Source organism: Cygnus olor, chromosome 2 (assembly GCF_009769625.2).
Source record: "Cygnus olor isolate bCygOlo1 chromosome 2, bCygOlo1.pri.v2, whole genome shotgun sequence".
Lineage (NCBI taxonomy): Eukaryota > Metazoa > Chordata > Aves > Anseriformes > Anatidae > Cygnus > Cygnus olor.
Window position 1 is genome coordinate 160,020,272 of NC_049170.1, and position 16,334 is coordinate 160,036,605.

General features: G+C 52.7%; 2 protein-coding genes and 1 pseudogene across 3 annotated transcripts; all 3 read right to left on the reverse strand.

Moving 5' to 3' along the window:
• Positions 1-183: 183 nt before the first annotated feature.
• On the reverse strand, positions 184-16,293 carry LOC121065058 (feather beta keratin-like). Of its 2 annotated transcripts, none has more exons than XM_040547491.1 (3): positions 16,171-16,293; positions 15,606-15,961; positions 184-422 (listed from the first exon to the last, which is right to left on the reverse strand). In XM_040547491.1, the coding sequence occupies exon 2, from the start codon at positions 15,939-15,941 to the stop codon at positions 15,621-15,623; it is 321 nt and encodes a 106-aa protein (XP_040403425.1). In that variant the 5' UTR covers positions 15,942-15,961; positions 16,171-16,293; the 3' UTR covers positions 184-422; positions 15,606-15,620. The 2 variants fall into 2 exon arrangements, with proteins under 2 accessions (XP_040403425.1, XP_040403424.1); XM_040547490.1 differs by lacking the exon at positions 184-422 and adding an exon at positions 6,702-6,870 and having other exon boundaries at positions 15,607-15,961.
• Positions 418-1,017, reverse strand: LOC121065060 (feather keratin 1-like). The gene is made up of 2 exons (XM_040547493.1): positions 995-1,017; positions 418-785 (listed from the first exon to the last, which is right to left on the reverse strand). Exon 2 carries the CDS (start codon positions 763-765, stop codon positions 460-462), a length of 306 nt encoding a protein of 101 aa, XP_040403427.1. The 5' UTR covers positions 766-785; positions 995-1,017; the 3' UTR covers positions 418-459.
• Positions 6,885-7,915, reverse strand: LOC121065183 (annotated as a pseudogene).
• Positions 16,294-16,334: the final 41 nt, after the last annotated feature.

The window sequence follows — 16,334 nt, forward strand, 5'->3', positions numbered from 1 at the left end:
TGACATGCACGAGAACTTTATTGTGGAAAAGAAGAGTGCAAAGGCGTGCAGAGTAGAAGGGACCTGTTCTGTGGTGCAAGTAGTGCAATCATCAGCCTGTGTCCCATGGTACAGCAGATTTTCCCAGAGCCCCAAGGTCCTCCTGCACTGCAATAGAATCAGCACATGGGAGGTGCCGGGTGGGTTTGTGGCTGCGAGTAAGCCATTGCAGTGGAGAGTACTGGACATGGAAGACGGTGGAAGGAGAACAAGGAAGTGAGAGAGGAGTAGGCCGTCCATCAGCCATGTTTCCAGGCAGCATGGACTGGCCCCCTTCCCTGCTAGAGTGCGGAGTGCCCTGAGAAGAAGAGCCGAGGCTGGTGAGCCTGTGCGCTATGAAGAGCGCGGAGGTGCGTCCTCAGTCGAAGAGCTGGCTTGCATGGAGTTGGAGGCTTCAGTCAGGGGTGTTGGTGTGGGTCCTTAGCAGGGGTAGCAGGCTCTTCCGCCAGAGAAGCAGCCCAGGCCTCCAAGGCCAAAGCCTCCAAAGCCACCGGAGGAGATGGGCACTCCCTGGGAGCTGAGGTTGCTGCCCACGGCAGCTGATGCGGAGGATCCAACGGCGGTGTTCTGGGGGAAGGAGCTGAGGATGGGTCCTGGCAGGGTGACCACCACGGTGGGAGGCTGGATGGCGACGTGGGAGTCCTCGCACTGCCTGACACAGGGCTCGTTGCAGCTGTTAGCCAGCGGGGTGGGTCCGCAGGGGCGGCAGATGTCGTAGCAGGACATGTCTGTGGTGTGGAGGGTCCCTGGAAGAGAGGGTGCTGGGAAGGCGGAGGGTGTTGGGGGCGTGAGGAGCGGTGCTGGGGGAGGCCAAGGGAGTGGGGAGGCCTAGGGTGGGACTTTGGGGAGTATGGCGGTGGGGAGGCAGAAGGGCTGTTGAGGCTGGGGGCAGAGGGCGTATGGAGAGATGGGTCCAGTGGGGCGGGTGAAGGAGGGGAGCGGGGCTCAGGCTCACCTTGTTGGGCGCAGAGGAGAAGGTGTCAGGAGGAGTGTGTGAGGGTTGAAGGCACAGGGCTGGCTTTTATGCTGGTCCTTGAGTGCCCAAGGGGCGAGAGAGCCTTTGCGTATGACAGCATTTGGTGTGAGCTGTTCTTGCATGCCAAAGCCTGGCAAGTAATGAGGTGGGGTGTGTTATCCTTCCCACAACGCACCTTTTTCATTTCCTCCTGTTGAGGATGTGTCTATTTGGCCTTGGCGGCAGCTTTCAAGTCAGAGTGGTTCCTTGGGTGGATTTGCATGGAGAGTGCATGTGAGGGCAGTCAGCAGACGCGGCCAAAGCACGGGAGACGTGGGGTGTCATGAAGTGAGGTCACGGCGTGTCATTCATGTGGTGCGGTTTGCGGCTGCATTGTTGTGAGGAGGGGGCCCTATTTGCTGGCATTGCCATAGTGCAGGCTGGTCTGGGCTTACCAGGTTTGCTGGGCGTGAGGTGCTGGTATTATTTATCACAAGGTTACCCCTCTCATTTACCATGTGTAGCCACCAGTAGGTGTAATCTCTTAGGAGTTCAGCAAAGCGTTTGATAAAATTTCTTACAATGTCCTTCCGGACAAAATGTCCAGCATATAGCTAGACTTATATCTAATGTGATGGTTGAGCAGTTGGCTGATTGGTCAGACTCAAAGTGTAGTTTTAAATGGGGCTACCTGTGCCCAGCAGGGAGTCACTATGGGGGTTCCCATGGGCTCCATTTTGGGTAGAGAAGCCTCGCACATAGATGTTGACGAATTAGAGGGCTGGGCTATGACCAACAGCATGAAATTTAATGAGGGCAACTGGCGAATTCCCCATGCGAGACAGGGCAACCCTGGATCTATGTCCAGACTCGGGGAGGAGAGGCTGGAGAGCAGCCCAGCATGAAAAGACCTGGGGGTTCTGATTGACAGCAAGTGGACTGTGAGTCAACAGGGCGCCCTGGCAGCCCAAAGTTCCCCCCGTTTCCTGGGTTACATCAAGCACAGCATTGCTAGCCAGTCAAAGGAAGTGATTGTCCTGCTCTACTCTGCACTGGTGTGGCCTCCCTTCAAGTGCTGTGTACAGAATTGGTCACCGCAATCTAATGACATAAAACTCTTAGAGATTGTCAAAAGGAGCACTACAGAGATGGTGAAGGGCTTAGAGTGCAAAATGTACGAAGAGTGGCTGCAGTCCCTTGGTTTGTTCAGCCCAGAGGAGACTTCACCGGAGCCTACAGCTTCCTCACGAGGGGAGCGGAGGGACAGGCGCTTCTCTCTGGTGAGCAGCAGTAAGACCCGAGGGAACAGCCTGAAGCTGTGTCAGGGGAGGTTCTGCTTGGATATTAGGGAAAGACTCTTTCCCGAGAGGGTGGTAGGGCACTGGAACAGGCTCCCCAGGGAAGCCATCACAGCACCAAGCCTGCTGGAGCACAAGACAACACTCTAAGAAATGCGGTTTGATTTTTGGGTGGTCCTGTGTGGAGCCACGAGTTGGACGCGATGATCCTCGTGGGTCCATCACAACTTGGTCTATTCTGTGATTCCATAATTCCATCGCATTTGCTGCCTCCCTGCCTTTCTAACAACTCCCTAAGCCAGTCTTTACCCTTGTCTTTCCCATTGGGTGTGCTGTATCGCTGGCTTGGTGGCCATCTTCAACTTAGAGGCTGTAGCTGGGAGCAAGTGGGCTCCCTGTCTTGTCCCTGGCGCTTCAGTCCCAAGAGGCAGAGGAGGGGTGTTTGCCAAGCAGGATGTAGGTCCTGCTTAACAAATTTGATTTTGTTTTATGACAAAATCACCCACCTAGTCGATCAAGGGAAACCAGCTGATGTGATCTTTTTGGACATCAGCAAAGCTTTTGACAGTTTCCCACAGGATCGTACTGGAGAAAATATCCAGCATACAGCTAAACAAAAACATCATCCAATGGGTGACCAGTTGGCTGACGGAGGGCTCAAAGGGTTGTGGTAAATAGGGCCACATCTGACTGGCGGATGGTCACTAGGTGTGGAGCTCCCAGGGAGCCCCAAGGCTCCATTTTAGGGCCAGTCCTCTTCAATGTTTCTATAAACCAATTGGATGTAGGACTAGAAGGTGTTTTGAGCAAATTTGCCGACGACAACAAACTTGGCGGAGATGTGGATTCTGTTGAGGGTGGAAAGGCCATGCAGAGAGATCTGGACAGATTGGAGAGCTAGGCGATCACCAACCACATGAAGTTTAACAAGATCAAGTGTCGGGTCCTGCACCTGAGAAAGGCCAAACCTGGCTACATGTACAGACTGGGTGATGAGACGCTGGAGAGCAGCCCCTTAGAGAGGGATCTGGGGGTTTTGGTTGATAGCAAGTTGAAGATGAGCAAGCAGTGCCATGGCAGCCAGGAGGGTGAACAGTACCCTGGGGTGCATCAAGCATGGCATCGCTAGTCGGTCGAGGCAGATGATTGTCTTGCTCTACTCTGCGCTGGTGCGGCCTCACCTCAAGTACTGTGTGCAGTTCTGGGCACCACAGTACAAAAAGGACGTGAAACTGTTGGAGAGTGTCCAGAGGAGGGCAACTAAGATGGTGAAGGGCCTAGAGGGGAAGACGTATGAGGAGCGGCTGAGGTCACTTGGCCTGTTCAGCCTGGAAAAGAGGAGGCTGAGGGGAGACCTCATCGCAGTTACAGCTTCCTCATGAGGGGGAGTGGAGGAGCAGGTCCCGATCTATTCTCTTTAGTCACCAGTGATAAGACTCCATGGGAATGGTGTCAAGCTGAGGCAGGGGAGGTTCAGGATGGATATCAGGAAGAGGTTCTTCACTGAGAGGGTGGTTGCACACTAGAACAGGCTCCCCAGGGAAGTAGTCACTGCACCAAGCCTGTCAGAGTTTAAGAAGCGTTTGGACTGTGACTAAATGAGTCACATGGTCTAAAATTTTGGGTAGACCAGTGTGGTGCCAGGACTTGGACTCCATGATCCTTATCACTTCCAACTCGGGATATTCTATGATTCTATGATTCCATGTTGTAGTCGTGGGCCTGTGTCAGGGCTGACACGACTAAGTGCGTTGGGAGTCCTGCCATGATTCCCGAAAGGTTGCGTTGGCAACTCCATAGCGCTCCCTTTTGTTAGGCCAGCATGTTGACAGCCAGGGCTTTGGCCTCCTGCAGTTTGGTGGAAGTCCCTTGGGCTGTCTGGTGAGGCCTGGGAGAAGCTGTGAGATTCGTGACAGGCAGAGGACAGACACGTTGGACTGTCCAGAAGGTCTGGCCCCAAGGTGCTGGGGTGTTCTTTCAGGTGAGTATCAAGGGGGAATCCTATTTTTGTGCGTGGTGTTTGATGTTGAGACAGACAATATGGACCTTGGAAGACAAAGGAGGAATGTCTGGGAAACGGCAGCCTGGTCAGCCTGAGGTCAGTGTCTGTGAAGGTTCTGAAGGAAATCCTCCCAGAATGTATTGCCAAGCACAGAAAAGTGATGGAGAGTAGTCAGTATGGATTTATAGAGAGCAAATCCTGTGTGTGCCTACATAGCATCTTCTACAGAGAAGTGACTGATGTCCTACATATATGACTCTGTGATAGTGTTTGTTGTGACGGTGTAGGATCATGTTGCAGAAGAAAGCAGGTCAAGGGTGTGCTCACATGGGGAGATTGTTTCAGAGGGCACAGGCAGAAGAGCCTTAGCATGCCCAAGGCTTTGGTTGGGCACATGTAGGTCTTGGGTGATGTGCTGGAAGCGCAGGCGGTGCCCACTTGTGGTGATGTTGGTGACATCCTTGCCAGGTGTGGTGGTTTTACCCAGCTGGACAGCTGAGCTCCGCCACAACTGCTGTCACACCCCCCCTCCTCAAAGGGAAAGGGGGAGAAAAGACAATGAAAAGGGCTCAAGGGTTGAGTTAAGAACAGGGAGATCACTCAACGATAATCACGGGCAAAAGAGGCTCAGCACTGGGAGATTAATCAAACATATTACTTATTACTAACAAGCTAGAACAGTGAGAAAGAAACAAAAAACAAACTAAAGACACCTACCCCAATCCACCCTATTCCACCTCCTCCCCCCATGTGGCATATGGGAAGGGGCAATGTGGGCTGTGGTCAGTCCCTGTCTCTTCGTATCCGCCACTCCTTCACAGTCCCTCTCTGCCCCTGCTCCCCGTGGGGTCCCTCCCACGAGATGCCATCCTTCCCAAACTGAGCCTGCGGGGGCTGCTCACAGGCAGCAGCTCTTCAAGAACCGCTCCCACATGGCTCTGTACCATGGGGTCCATCCCCCAGGAGCAAACTGCTCCAGCACGGGACCCTCATGGGTGGCAGCTCCCCCGCTCCTGAGTGGACTCCTCTCCACTGGCTGCAGCTCTGGCCTGGGGCCTGCTCCTGTGGGAGCTCTCCATGGGCCGCAGCCTCCTCCAGGCCACATCCACCTGCTCCATGGGGACTCCTCCACAGGTGCAGCATGGAGATCTGCTCCATGTGGGACCTATGGCCTGCAGGGGGACAGCCTGCTCCACCAGGGGCCTCTCCACAGGCCGCAGTAGAACTGCTGCTGCATGCCTGGAACACCTCCTGTCCCCCTCTGCACTCACCTTGGGGTCTCCACAGCTGCTTCTCTCTCTTCGCTCTCCCAGCTGTTGTTGTGCAGCAGGTTTTTTTTCTCCTTTTTGTAAAAATGGTCTCAAAGACGTGCACACAACGTTGCTTACTGGCTCGATACTGGGCAGTGGCAGGCCCCTTTGTAGATTGCTGAAACAGGCCCTTATCAAAAATGGGGTAACTGCTGGATTCTTCTCACAGAGGCCATCCCTGCAGCCCCCACTACCAAAACCTTGCCACGTAAAAACAGTACACTAGGGGAGGTCTTGTGGCACTTTTCGACCTGATCTTGAACCGTGTATTTACACAGGGTGAAGTGGGAATCGTCATAGAATCACAGAATGGCTCACCTTGGAAGGGACTTTAAGGATCATCTAACTCCAGCCCCCTGCCAGAGGCAGGGATGCCACCCACCAGATCACGTTGGCCAAGGCCTCATCCAGGCTGGCCTTGAACACCTCCAGGGCTGGGGTAACCACAACTTCTCTTGGCAACCTGTTCCAGTGCCTCATCCTCTCACAGTGAAGAATTTCCTTTTAATGTCTAGTCTAAATCTATCCTCTTTTAGCTGAAGACCATTCCCCCTTGTCCTATCATTATCTACCCAAGGAAAGAGACGTTCTTCGTCTTTTTTAGAAGACCCCTTTAAGTACTGAAAGGTCTCAAGGAAGTCTCCGCAGAGCCTGCACTTCTCCAGGCTGAACATCCCGAGCTCTCTGAGCCTTCTTTCATAGGGGAGGTGCTCAAGGTGGTGCCTCACGAGGACAGAACAGAGGGGGACAATCACGTCCCTCGACCCGCTGGTCACACCTCTGTTGAAGCAGCCCAGGATGCAGTTGGCCTTCTGGGCTGCAGGCGTGCACTGCTGGGTCCCGTCGAGCCTTTGGTCCACCAGAACAACCCAAGTCCTTCTCTGCAGGGCTGCTCTCAATGAGTTCTTCTCCCAGTCTGTACTCCTGACTGGGATTGCCCCGACCCAGGTGCAACACCTTGAACTTGGACTTGTTGAACCTCATGTGGTTCACATGGGCCTGCTTCTGCAGCCTGTCCAGGTCCTTTTGGTTGAAGAGCGTTGGGTGAAGAAAGGAGGAGTGTCAGGCTGGCATCCATTAAATACTTATTAAGGAAGACTCATGAAAAGGAAGGAGCACAAACAGAAGGGCCGTGGTCAGAGGTGCAAGCAGAGTGACCATCAGCAGCTATGCATTTTGTGTGGAAGATATTCCCAGAGCACGGAGATGAGAGCATCCTCAGTCCATGAAGTGGCTTGCAGGGCATTGTTAGCTGCTGTCAGGGGTGTTGGCATGGGTCTTTACCAGGTGTAGCAGGCTCTTCTGCCAGAGAAGCAGCCCAGGCCTCCAAGGCCAAAGCCTCCAAGGCCAAAGCCCCCAAAGCCTCCAGAGGAGATGGGCACTCCCTGGGAGCTGAGGTTGCTGCCCACGGCAGCTGATGCGGAGGATCCAATGGCGGTGTTCTGGGGGAAGGAGCTGAGGATGGGTCCTGGCAGGGTGACCACCACGGTGGAAGGCTGGATGGCGACGTGGGAGTCCTTGCACTGCCTGACACAGGGCTCGTTGCAGCTGTTAGCCAGCGGGGTGGGTCCGCAGGGGCGGCAGATGTCATAGCAGGACATGTCTGTGGTGTGGAGGGTCCCTGGAAGAGAGGATGTTGGGAAGGTGGAGGATGCTGGGGGCGGGAGGAGCAGTGCTGGGGGAGGCCAAGGTAGTGGGAAAGCCTAGGGTGGGGCTGTGGGGAGCATGGCGGTGGGGAGGAAGAAGGGCTGCTGAGGCTGGGGACAGAGGGAGTGTGGAGAGATGAAGGAGGGGAGTGGGGTTCAGGCTTACCTTGTTGGGCGCAGGGGAGAAGGCGTCAGGAAGAGTGTGTGAGGGTACGAGGCACAGGGCTGGCTTTTATGCTGGTCCCTGAGTGCCCGCAGGGCGAGAGAGCCTTTGCGCATGACAGCATTTGGTGTGAGCTGCTCTTATATGCCAAAACCCATCAAGTAATGAGGTGGGGTGCGTTGTTGTTCCCAGAACTCGACCTTTTCATTTTCTACTGTTGAGTATGTGTCTGTTTGGTTTGGTGGCACGTTTCAAGTGAGAATAATAAAGACCAAAGAATAGTTCTTGAAGGTGTGCAAAAGGGTGGGTAGAAGATGCATCCAAGGCATGGGAGAGGTGCGTTGTCATCAGTGAGGTCATGGGTTGGCACTCATGAGGTGTTGTCTGTGGCTTTGTTTTGAGAAGTAGGGCCCATTTGCTGGTATCCCCAGCAGGCTGTTCTGGGCTTCCCAGGTGTCTGGGCATGATGCGCTACCACTTGCATCACGTTCACTCCCTCCATGCCTTTAACCCAACTCAGCAAGCCTGTGTTTAGCCCTTGTCTTTCCCATCGTGTGTACTGCTTTGGCGGCTTATGTGAAAAAAAAAAAAAGTGGTGTTTTTGCCATTGAATGTGTTTTTGCAGTGGAAAACTCCACAAACCTTGCATATTGAAAAGTGATTGCACAAGCATGACAGTGGCATGGGAGTGGGGAGTATAACGAGATAAGGGGAAGGTGCCACTGTCCTCAGATAAGGAGCACAGCTTACAAAAAGAGGACGAGAAGAGCGAAATCAGTATAAACAAATAATCAGGGCCCTCTTGTCATGAGACGAGAAGGAAAAAGAGAAGTTAATAGCTGGTCAAATAAAATTGTACATATATGGTATAATAATAAACATCAAGTAGTTTGTGAACCTGTATTACTCAGTCGATGAGGAACCAGGGAGGAATCGAGCGTTGGGTAATTGGTAATATAAGGTTATGATATACTTTTGCTGTGCACTCCTGCTTGCAGGACACCTGCCATTGCAATCATGAATAAAATTGCTTCACAGACTCATAGAATCATTAAGGTTGGAAAAGACCTTCAAGATCATCTGGTCTAACCATCTCCCTACTACCAATGTCACCCACTACACCATGTCCCTAAGTACCACATCCAACCTTTCCTTGAACACCCACAGGGACGGTGACTTCAGCACTTCCCTGGGCAACCTGTTCCAATGCCTGACGACTCTTTCTGAGAAGAAATGTCTCTTAATTTCCAACCTAAGCCTCCCCTGGTGCAACTCGAAGCCATTCTCTCTAGTCCTATCACTAGTTATCTGTGAGAAGAGGCTGACCCCCAGCTACCCACCACTTCTTCTCAGGTAGTTGTAGAGAGCAGTAACGTCTCCTCTGAGCCTCCTCTTCTCCAGACTAAACAACCCCAGTTCCCTCAAGTGCTCCTCATAGGATTTGTGTTTCAGGCCCTTCACCAGCTTTGTCACCCTTCTCTGGACACGTTCCAGGGCCTCAATGTCCTTCTTGTACTGAGGGGCCCAAAGCTGAACATGGTACTTGAAGTGCAGCCTCACCAGAGCTGAGTACAGGGGAACGATCACCTCCCTGGTCCTGCTGGCTGCACTATTCCTGATACAGGCCAGGATGCTGTTGGCCTTCTTGGCCACCTGGGCACACTGCCGGCTCATGTTCAGGCGAGCATCAACCAGCACCCCCAGATCCTTTTCATCTGCACAGCTTTCCAGCCAGCCTTCCCCAAGCCTGTAGCACTGCAAGGGGTTGTTGTGGCCAAAGTGCAGGAACTGGCACTTAGCCATGTTGAACCTCATCCCATTGGCCTTTGCCCATGGACCCATCCTATCCAGGTCCCTCTGCAGGGCCTTCCTACACTCTGGCAGATCAACATTTCCCCCCAGCTTGGTGTCATTTGCAAACTTACTGAGGGTGCACTCAATTCCCTCATCCAAATCATCAAAAAAGATATTAAAGAGGATGGGCCCCAACACCAACCCCTGGGGAATACCACTGGTGACCGGTCGCCAGCTGGATTTCACTCTGTTCACCACCACTCTCTGGGTCCGGCCATCCAGCCAGTTTTTAACCCAGCAAAGAGTGTACCTGTCCAAGCCATGGGCTGCCAGCTTCTCCAGGAGAATACTATGGGAGACTGTGTCAAAGGCCTTGCTGAAGTCGAGGTAGACTATTTCGTCCCAACTTGCTCAGACTCTCTGCAGCCCTTGCATTTCCCATTGGGTGTGCAGTGTCAGTGGCCTAGTGCCCTTCTTGCTTGTAAGGTTGTAGCTACAAGAAAGGATGTTTCATGCTGCCTGGGTTGCAGTCTTGAGTATGCTGAGGCCATGTGGGTTTTCTGGACTCCATATGAAGGCTGGACAGTATTTTTTATAGCTCTCATAGACTGAGTGGGTAATACGCAGTTAGTGAGACTGTGGACCTAGAAAGTCATGGGGACGTTGGGTCTGGGACCCTGCAGTATGGGGGAACCATGACAGAACCCTACATGCGTGGGCTATCTACTCTATTTTCATGAGTACTTTTTAATCAGCATTTTTCCAGCCCCACCTGCTCCTCCCTCCCCCCTTATTTATTTATTTATTTATTTATTTATTTATTTTTAACCCCTGTTTGTGGATTCCTTGCCATTTTGTTCTCAGGGTTTTATTTTATTGATTGATTCTTTTCCCCTCTCTTTTTGGTTGTTTTTGTAAGCCCTTTGGTTGATCTGAACAATTTGTTTCAACAGGCCTTTCTAACAGGATGGTTGGTTGTCTTTTCTGCTGCAGCTGGGGCCTGTCAGCTGCCTCCTGACTGGAAGATGCTGGTTGTTAACTGCCTCATGATTGGCTGAGGAGGCCCTGGGGGCTGCAAGTGCCTGGCTGTGCTGAGGGTAGGCTGCAACTGCTGGAGCAGAGGTGGGTGATGACAGGGGGCAGCGGGGCCTAGAGCCCAACCCATGCCATGCAGGGTTGCCATGGCACTGCTGTTGCAGGACTTGGTGCTGCAGTGGCCATGGCCTTGCCGGCAGGACACTCAGGACATGAGGGCCAGCTCCTTGAGCTGAGCTTGAATGTTGAAGAGAGCCTGTCCTGGCTCGGCTGTGTGGTGGTAGCTGCTGGCATGCTTTGGAGAGAGATAGGATGTTTGTGACACAGTGTGGTAAGAGCTCTTTGTCCACCCGCTTACAAACATCCAGGGATGTCAAAGGAAATGAGAAAGGGTTCTCGAAGTGTAAAGCAGTAAAAGGAAGAGTAGGGAAGGCATTGAATGAGGTGGAGGTGGATGACAGAGGACATGGAAAAGGTGGAGGTAGTGAATGTCTTCTTCACTTGAGTCTCCACTAGCAAGAGCAGCCTTCAGGAATCCAATGTCCCAGAGACCAGCGTGAAACTCAGGAGCAAGGAAGATGTCCCCTAGTCAAGCAGCCATACACAAGTCTAAGGGTCTAAGGGCTACAATGGGATGCACCCAGGAGTGCATGACGGAGCTGGCTGATGTCATTGCAACGCCACTCTCAGTAATGTGCAAATGGTCATGGGGAGTGAAGGAGATGCCTGAGGACTGGAGGAAAGCAAACGTCACTCCTCCTTGAAGAAAGGCAGGAAGGAGGACCCGAGGAACTGGAAGCCAGTCAGCCTAACCTTGATCCCTGGGAAGGTGATTCATTTCCAGGCACACAGAGGACAAGAACATCATCAGGAGTATGGATTCGCAAAGGGGAAGTCATACTTGACTGGCCTGATAACCTTCTGGGCTGAAACAACTGGCTTGGTAAATGACAGGAAAGCAGTGGATGTTGTCTGTCTGCCTGACTTCAGTCAGGCTTTTGACACTGTCTCCCATCAGATTTTTATAGAGAAGCTGTTGAAGTATGGGCTCGATGATCAAGCAGTGAGGTGGATCAAAAACGGGGTGAGCAGCCAGGCCTAAGGTCAAGAGTCAGAGATTGATCCCAGAGGAGAATGCTGGGTCCAGTCCTGGTAAACATCTTCATTTATGGTGCGGGTGATGGAGCAGAGCATACCCTCTACGTGGTTCCTGCAGACAGAACGCCAAGGAATGGCTGATCTGCCACAGCATTGTCTTGCCATCCTGAAGGACCTTGACAGGCTGAAGAAACAGGCTGATGGGAACCTCTTGGAGTTCAAACAGGGAAAGTGCCAAGCCCTGCAGCTCAGGAGGAACAGCTCCAGGCACCAGGACATGCTGGGGGCTGCCCATCTGGAAAGCAGCTTAGCAGAAAAGGACCTGGGTGTCCTGGTGGACACCAGGTGGAACACGGGGCAGCAATGTGCCCTTGCAGGTAGGAGGGTTAATGATGTCTTGCATTATATTAGAGGGAATGTTGCCAGCACATCAAGAGAGGTCATCCTTCCCCTCTACTCAGCAGTGGTGAGGCCCAACCTGGGCCTCCTCAATGAGGAAGTGCTAAGAGAGGTTGGACTGTTGAGCCTGGAGAAGACATGGCTCATGAGAGATCTCACATATGTCTACGAATACCTGAAGGGAGGGTGCAGAGAGGATGAAGCCAGGGTCTTGTGAGTTGTGCAAGAGAGGTGCCTGAAGACTGGAAGAAAGCCAATGTCACATCAGTCTTCAAAAAGGGCAGGAAGGAGAACTCAGGAAACTACAGGCCAGTCAGCCTCACCTCTGTTTCTGGAAAGGTGATGGAGCAGCTCATCCTGGAGGTCATCTCCAAGCATGTGGAGGATTAGAAAGTGATCAGGAGTAGTCAGCATGGATTTACCAAGGGGAAATCATGCTTAACTAATCTGATAACCTTCAATGATGAGATGACTAGCTGGGTAGATGAGGGGAGAGCAGTGGATGTGATCCACCTTGACTTCAGCAAGGCTTTTGACACTGTCTCCCATAACATCCTCATAGGCAAGCTCAGGATATGCGGGCTAGATGAGTGGACAGTGAGGTGGATTGATAATTGGCTGGATGGCAGAGCTCAGAGGGTTGTGCTCAGTGGTGAGGAATCTAGTTACAGGCCTGTAGCTAGAAGTGTCCCTCAGGCATCAGTACTGGGTCCTGTTTTGTTCAACTTATTCATTAATGACCTCGATGATGGAACAGAGTGCAACCTCCGGAAGTTTGCTGATGACACAAAGCTGGGAGGAGTGGCTGATACCCCAGAGGGCTGTGCTGGCATTCAGAGGGACCTGGACAGGCTGGAGAGATGGGCTGAGGGGAACCTCATGAAGTTCAACAAAGGCAAGTTCAGGGTCCTGCACCTAGGGAGGAATAACCCCAAGCACCAGTACAGGCTGGGGGCTGACCTGCTGGGGAGCAGCTCTGCAGAGAGGGAGCTGGGAGTCCTGGTGGACAGCAGGCTGACCATGAGTCAGCAATGTGTCCTTGTGGCCAAGAAGGCCATTGGTAACATGGGGTGCATTCGGAAGAGTGTTGCCAGCAGGTAAAGGGAGGTGATCCTGCCTGCCTGCTCAGTCCTGGTGAGGCCACACCTGGAGTATTGTGTCCAGTTCTGGGCTCCCCAGTACAAGAGGGACATGGAACTACTGCAGCAAGGCCAGAGGAGGGCTATGAAGATGATTAGAGGACTGGAGCACCTGTCATATGAGGACAGGCTGAGAGAACTGGGCCTGTTTAGCTTGGAAAAGAGAAGACTGAGGGGAGATTTCATCAATGCATATAAATATATGAAGGGTGGGTGTCAAGAGGATGGAACCAGACTCTTTTCAGTTGTGCCCAGTGCCAGGATGAAAGGCAACGGGCACAGACTGAAGCACAGGAAGTTTCATCTGAATATGAGAGGGCACTTCTTTACTGTGAGGGTGAGAGAGCACTGGAACAGGTTGCCCAGAGAGGTCGTGAAGTTTCCTTCTCTGAAGATATTCAAAACATGCCTGGATGCTATCCTGCACAACGTGCTCTAGGTGATCCTGCTTGGCAGGAGGGTTGGACTAGATGATCTTCAGAGGTTCCCTCCAACCTCAACCATTCCCTGATTCTGTGGTGCCAGGACAAGAAGTAATGGGCACAAAGTAGAAGACCAGATGTTCTGTGTAAATCTGTAGAAACCTTTTTTACAGTGTGGGTGACCAAGTCCTCCTCCTTGGAGGTACTCAAAAGCCACCTGGAGACAATCCGGGGTAATCTGGTCTTGGTGGTGCTGCTTGAGCAGAGGGGATGAATGAGGTGACCTCCAGAGGTCCCTTCCAACCTCAACCATTCCACAGTACTGTGAAACCAGATGAGTAGGGATGTAAGCTGGTTCTGTTGAAAGACTGTAGGTTGCAGGTAAGTGGGGAAACAGACGTTGGGTTGTCAGTACATAGGGTGTGGTGACTGAGCCAGAGAAGTCTTGGGAAGAAGCAAGAGGTGGGAAAAGGATCCACCTGAGGTACCCGTATGCAAAAGTACAGAGCCTGGGAAGTAGGCAGGAGGAGCAAGAGCCCTGTGTCAGCTCAGAGAACTGTGGCATGATGGGATTACCTGAGGCTGGTGGGACAGCTTGTATGACCGGAGGGCTGCAATAGCTGCCCATGGACTCTGCGGGAGAGATGTGCAGGGAGGAGGCAGGGGACGGGCTGTTTTGTGAAGGAGCATCCCAGGTCTTTAGAGATGTTCAAAGGGATGGATAAATCGCTGTCTGGGAGTTTGTGGGTGGCCTGCCTTCCTGTGATGCATGTGGATGTTCTATGCATTGTCCCTCAGGTGAGCAGGGCTTGTTGCTGAAGGAGATGAGGTGAGGTGGAAGGGTGACTGCGTTTCTCTGTTGTTGGGCGCTGAGGTGACTGACAGGGAAGAGGCATGGGGGATGAATGCCATGCTGGGCTGGGGGCCTGCTGTGAGACAGGTTGGTGACTTTGTGGGGGGGAGAGAAGGGTTTCTGTGCTGGAGGAAGGAGACTTGGAAAGGTGGTTGTAGTGTGAGCTGCATCTTTGTGCCAGAACCCTTGTACCCACTCTCATGCTCAATCCTCGTTGTCCCTGTGGCCATATGGTTGCTTGTGGGCCCTCTTTCCTGTTGTGTGTCTTTCCTTTTAGCCCTGGAAGTCTTGGAAAAGGCTGTGTGGCCGTTGAGAACTGCAGTTCCTGCTCCATTCATCTTTCTGTGTGAGGCAGCCAGCGGAAGGCTCTGTGGATATTTTTGTGAGATTCCCTTGCAGCCTATTACAGTCTCATCTTGTTCAGGAAAATGTGCAGGAGCCCTAAAGCCTTGAATAGATGAATAGCTGAGGAGCAGGAGAGTGGTTGGATGACAAGTGCAATGCTTCCTGCAGGGCGTTCTTAACCTTTACATGACACAGGGCATAGGCCATGGCCAGTAATGTTCCCTTTGTGACAATGGAGCTGAGCCCTTACTGTGAAGTCACGTTGTTCCTCTCTTCTTTCTTTTCATTGTTTGTTTCTTTGCTTTTCTTTCTGCTTCTGTGGTAACATATCTTAGGAGGGCTGGAGAGTGGTGCTGGGGAAGAGAGTTAGGTGTGTGGTGACACAGGGAGATTGCATCAGATACCTGACCAGATGGTCTTTATATACCCAAGCCATTGTTTGGACAAGTGAAAGGCTTGTGTCATGTTCTGGAAGGAAAAATTGTGCCAAGCTATGCTGGCTGTGGTGAACATACTTCTTGGGATAGGTCTTGGCACCTTGGGGAACTCATTAATAGCTTTCTCCAACCATCCCTGCGTTTATGTTGGGATGGGATTTCTGTGTTAGGCTTGATGGAGTCTGAGCACAAGGCCCTTCGCCATCTGGAATGATGGCCTCTTGAGCCCTGTCTGTCTTGTGGATGAAGTTGAAAGAGTGTTGGGAGAAGAAAGGAAGAGGAGGCATCTCAGAATGCGTTGCAGGATGATTTTATTGAAGAAAAAACATCAAAAAGGAAGGCATACAGAATAAAAGGGACAAATACTAAGGTGCAAGTAGGGTGATCATCAGCTTACGTCCCTTGTGCACAGCAGATTTTCCCAGAGCAAAAAGGTCTTCCTGTACTATGATAAATTCACCAAAAAGGAGGTCCCCAAGGACTTCTTGCTCTGAGTAATTGCAGCAGAAAGTACTTGACATGGAAGGAGGCACTGTGGAAAGGAGAAAGAGGAAGAAAGTGCCACGAAAAGAAGAACTATGGCTGGTGAGACAATGTGCCATGAACAGCACAGAGGTGCATCCACAGTCCGAGAGCTGGCTTTCACGGTGTTGGAGACTGCTGTCAGCAATATTGGTGTGGGTCCTTAGCAGGGGTAGCAGGCTCTTCTGCCAGAGAAGCAGCCCAGGCCTCCAAAGCCAAAGCCTCCAAGGCCAAAGCCTCCGAATCCCCTGGAGGAGATGGGCACTCCCTGGGCGCTGAGGTTGCTGCCCACGGCAGCTGATGCGGAGGATCCAACGGCAGTGTTCTGGGGGAAGGAGCTGAGGATGGGTCCTGGCAGGGTGACCAGCACGGCAGGAGGCTGGATGACGACGCGGGAGTCCTCGCACTGCCTGACACAGGGCTCGTTGCAGCTGTTAGCCAGCGGGGTGGGTCCGCAGGGGCGGCAGATGTCGTAGCAGGACATGTCTGTGGTGTGGAGGGTCCCTGGAAGACAGGATGTTGGGAATGTGGAGGGTGTTGGGGGCGTGAGGAGCGGTGCTGGGGGAGGCCAAGGGAGTGGGGAGGCCTAGGGTGGGGCTGTGGGGAGCATGGCGGTGGGGAGGCAGAAGGGCTGCTGAGGCTGGGGGCAGAGGGTGTGTGGAGAGATGGGGCCGGTGGGGTGGGCGAAGGAGGGGAGCGGGGCTCAGGCTCACCTTGTTGGGCACAGGGGAGAAGGCGTCAGGAGGAGTGTGTGAGGGTGCGAGGTGCAGGGCCAGCTTTTATGCTGGTCCCTGAGTGCCCACGGGGCAAGAGATCCTTTGCGCGTGACAGCAGTTGGCATGACCTGCTCTTGCATGCCAAAGCCTGGCAAGTAATG